Consider the following 4,593-nt stretch of genomic DNA (forward strand, 5'->3'; position numbering starts at 1 on the left):
TTGTATTGAGTCAATTGCGGCGATGAGCTCGTGAATCAATCATATATACCTTCTCCCAAAAGCTTCAAGATTAAGTTGAGATTAGGATCACATTAGCTTAATTGAAAGAGTCGAAGGAAATACACATCTGTTTGAGAATGTTTTGCTTTCACTAGTGGTGAAACAAAGAGTCGAAGGAAATACACATCTATTTAAGAATGTTTTTATACAAAATACTTTTGCTTATAAGCGTTTTGTTGACGCTATCATAAAAAAGATTTAACGTTTGTATAGTATTTTTGCATGCTTCTGGCTATACGTAGCTCGAAAATACTTTTTCTGCAAGTGCTTAGTGTTTAAAACCATTCTTAGCAATACCTTATTTCCAAAAACTCAAATGTTTTTATTCATACGATGTGTGGTGGAACACTGGAGCTAATAATCGAGTATTTGGAATTTGGACCCTACACAATAATGCTACAAAGTTGGCACGCTTAGCAATAGTAGCATTAGTGGGGTACCTTCCCCAGACCTAGAGACCCAAGCCTAACTAACGCACCCAACCGCCCTACCCGCCCACAGGATTAAAATGGCACCCCACCAGCCGTCCAATTATCCAGATCATCATCCCTTCTGGACGTTTCCATTGCATCCTAGCCGTTAATGGTGCAACTACTCTGCTACGTACATAAACCCCCCAGCCCACACATCATGCAGCTCAAGAAGCGGAGTCTTCGGTTTTCATTCAATAATACTCTCTATTCCCACACACCATGAACACCAACCGCATGTACACCCACTCCCTCCTCCCCCAACTCTCCTTCACCTTCCTCTTCTTCCTCATCTCACACCCCATTCCCACCGTCGGACTCCCATCCAAAGACTCGGAATTCATCCGTACAAGCTGCGGCACCACTCTGTATCCTGACCTCTGCTACACCTCCCTGTCCCGCTTCGCCAGTGCCGTCCAGGACAACCCGACTCGGCTCGCCAAGGTCGCCATCGGCGTCAGCCTCGCCAGGGCCCGCCGCATTGCTGCCTACGTCTCCAACATATCCCGTCAAGCCGACTACGGCGCCGACCCTCGCGCCTCCTCAGCCCTCCACGACTGCTTCTCCAACTTCGGCGACGCAGTCGACGAGATTCAAGGCTCCCTCAAACAGATGCGCCAGCTCAGTTCCACTGCAAACTCAAGAGGCGGATCCTCGTCGTTCCGGTTCCAGATGAGCAACGTCCAGACGTGGATGAGCGCCGCGCTTACCGACGAGGAGACCTGTACGGACGGGTTTGATGACGTGGAGGATGGGCCCCTCAAGACCGACGTGTCGAACCGGGTTGAGAATGTGAAGAAGGTTACCAGCAATGCCCTTGCGCTCGTTAATAGCGTTGCTGAGAAGGGCGCGCCCTGATAAAAGTCGAGCCTCCATCTCTGGTTTTGGTAGTCTTTGGCTGTTGGAGTAGTTGATTAGTAAGTTAATCAATGAAGATTAGTAGAGATTTGTATCAAACTTTACCGTCTGTTTTCATTGTGTGTTAATGTTGTTGTAATATATTTTGGTCTAATTGGTGATTGTTTTCCAGTTGCTATGGTTGTAGTTTATTAGGGTCCATAAAAAAATTAGAAGAAGTTAATCGGGGAGGAACTTTATGAGGGTAAATTACCTATTAGAGACTTTACTATTAATTGTTCGGGTTTTTTGTTCTTCTAAAAATGTCCTTTTTCAGGACAAATTTTTTTGATTATCCAGAATATGGCCCGCCACACTAACTATCAAAATATATGTTGTTGGATATTTTTAAAAACAAAATTTCAACTAATAATATTACGACGCTTATTGTATTAGGCCGTATTATCGGTCCATTGAATAATTTCTCTCTTTTTAATATAAAATGATTTTGTTCTTGTTATATTAATATTTTTTGAAAATTTATTGGAGAAAATCATTTATCTAATTTCTGTGTTGAAGATGATATGCTATGTGATTTTGATTTGAGGCTCATTAAGATGGATCTTTTTTCCCATATAATGAATGACGTTTCTTTCTCGCACCACATAAACCCTCCCACTTAAAATGATTTTTTTCTTGTTAAATTAATATTATTTGAAAATTTATTGGAGAAAATCATTTATCTAATTTCTTTTTGGAAGATGATATGTTATGTGATTTGAGGCTCATTAAAATGGATCTTTTTCCCGTATAATGGACGTTTCATTCTCGTACTACGTAAACCCTCCCATTCCCACCGCAGTACATGTACAACCACACATGCATGCAGTCATGAAGAACACTGAACGCAGGACGACCCAGTTTCTCCTCTCTCTCGTCTAGGATGGGCAACGTGACGGGTGATGTGATTATTTACCATAATCGTTTATGTTTATACTTGTATAACCGTTTATCCGTTAGGTAATTGCATAAACAGTTATACACATACCCATAACCGTTTATAAACGGTTAACCATACCCATAACCGTGTACTTATTAAACCATAACCGTTTACCCATTTAATCATAACCATTTACCCGTTTTTGAACTTGTTTATCATTTTTTTTTATCCATTTACCAATTTTTCACCCGTCTACATGTTTTTTTTTACAACTTGAAAATTACAAAAAAAAAATTTGTCATAATTTTTATTTTCTGACAATTAAACACCGTTATAAGTACATTTTAGGATGCATTTCCCTATTTTAATCATTTAAGTCCTCATACAATTCCAATAATTGAAATAATAGTTTACGAACACTATTTTTCTACTACACCCAAGCAAGTCTTTTATTATAATTCATATGATTACAAAGTAAAGCTTCTAAAAACAAAAAGTGGTCATTATCTTGAATACTAGATGATTCAAAGCTCCAAAATATTCCGAAACTAAACACTTTCGAACACTAAAGCTTTAGCATGTTCAATCACCAAGTCTCATCAACTAGTTGTCACTAATGTTTTACTCGTTATAACCGCGGGTAATACCCATAACCGTCCATTTAAATTTCACGGATAAACGGTTATGGGTATAACCGTTTGTTCGTTTAAACGGTTACCTATAACTGTGATACTGAACTTTAAATGAACGGGTAACCGCGATTTACCCAAACCCATGGGTATTTTGCCCATCCCTACTCTTGTCTTCCTCTTTTCATTCGGATCCCCATCCAATGAAACGGATCAGCTCGCCAAGGAAGCTCTTGACGTCGGCCTAACCAGCGCTCAGCGTATGGTTAACTACTTATCCAGCATCGCCCTTAACGACTGCATCGAGGCCTTTGGCACCGCCGCCGGCCTCATTCGCAACTCTCTTGAGCAGATGCTCCTGCTCAGATCCCCCAGCTCCCCGTCCTTCAGGCTCCCTTGAAGACCGACATATCCAATAGGGCGGAGGATTATAAAAAGGTTATTGAAAATGCGCTTGCACTGGTTCGTAAAGTTGCCGAGAAGCAGGCGCCGTGATCAACCCTCATCTGGTTTCTAGTAGTTTTTTTTGTCTGTTGGAACTATCAATTAGTGACTTGATTAAAGAAAATAAGTTAATGTTTAAATCACATTTAACAATCAAGTTCACGAGAACCCCTTTGTAATTGAGATTCATCGTCAACATCAATGGGTCCCGCCGGCAAACTATTGTTAATATCGCAGCCAATCTGTTGCTGTATATAGAAGAGAAACTTCTCTACCTGTCCGGACTCCCGACACTCTATTTCTCTCACCACACAATCGTTGGATTCCCACCTCCAATATTACACATTCATTTTCGTATACTTGACCTCAAACCTTATTACTTGCAATAAAGAAGAACCAAAATTTTCTATATCATTTAGAGTCATCAGTTATAATTAGTAAGGGTAAAATAACATTAATGTTGGGGTCACATGCACCAATTTTCCCCGCTTTGGCTTCACTAGTGTACCTGCACCAACAAATTCAATTTGGAGATAGAGTTATGAAATTAACAAGAATGTGTGGAAAGCTGATGAAATTTTTTAAAGAATAAGTACGTACGTACTAAGATTATACGGTAGCTGTTATTAGTGTTGTTTAGAGGCAATCAAAGCTACCCTAGTAGTGACATGATTTCGGCAGCTGATAAATTGGCTAATTTGAGTTTATGAAATTAACAAGAATGTGTGGAAAGCTGGATGAAATTTTTTAAAGAATAAGTACGTACGTACTAAGATTATACGGTAGCTGTTATTAGTGTTGTTTAGAGGCAATCAAAGCTACCCTAGTAGTGACATGATTTCGGCAGCTGATAAATTGGCTAATTTGAGTTTATTGTGTTTTTTAAGTTGCTGACGATGTTAGGGGTTCTAGACCTCCTGACGTCTTTTTGTAATTTCATTTTGTTGACCGTTTAACCCCATTGTTAATAAAAATTTACCCATGTAACAATTTATGCAAAATCCCTATTGAATATGTCACATTTATAGACTGTGGAGTATGTTGACAAATTCTCAATCACTTTTTTATCCATCAATTAAGTATGCATGTGACTTATTGTAGCTAAATCAATGAAGAATATCTCAATTCTATGTTAATTAATCAATCAGTTCACACATAAATTATAAAATATATTATGCCATAAATGAGAACCGTATCGAAATTAGACGTAAAA

General features: G+C 39.1%; 1 protein-coding gene across 1 annotated transcript; it reads left to right on the forward strand.

The window, feature by feature from the left end:
• Window positions 1-697: 697 nt before the first annotated feature.
• On the forward strand, window positions 698-1,663 carry LOC137731533 (21 kDa protein-like). Its single transcript, XM_068470657.1, has one exon. The coding sequence runs from the start codon at window positions 753-755 to the stop codon at window positions 1,386-1,388; it is 636 nt and encodes a 211-aa protein (XP_068326758.1). The 5' UTR covers window positions 698-752; the 3' UTR covers window positions 1,389-1,663.
• The last annotated feature ends 2,930 nt before the right edge of the window (window positions 1,664-4,593 follow it).

The sequence above is a fragment of the Pyrus communis genome, chromosome 4 (assembly GCF_963583255.1).
Source record: "Pyrus communis chromosome 4, drPyrComm1.1, whole genome shotgun sequence".
Classification (NCBI taxonomy): domain Eukaryota; kingdom Viridiplantae; phylum Streptophyta; class Magnoliopsida; order Rosales; family Rosaceae; genus Pyrus; species Pyrus communis.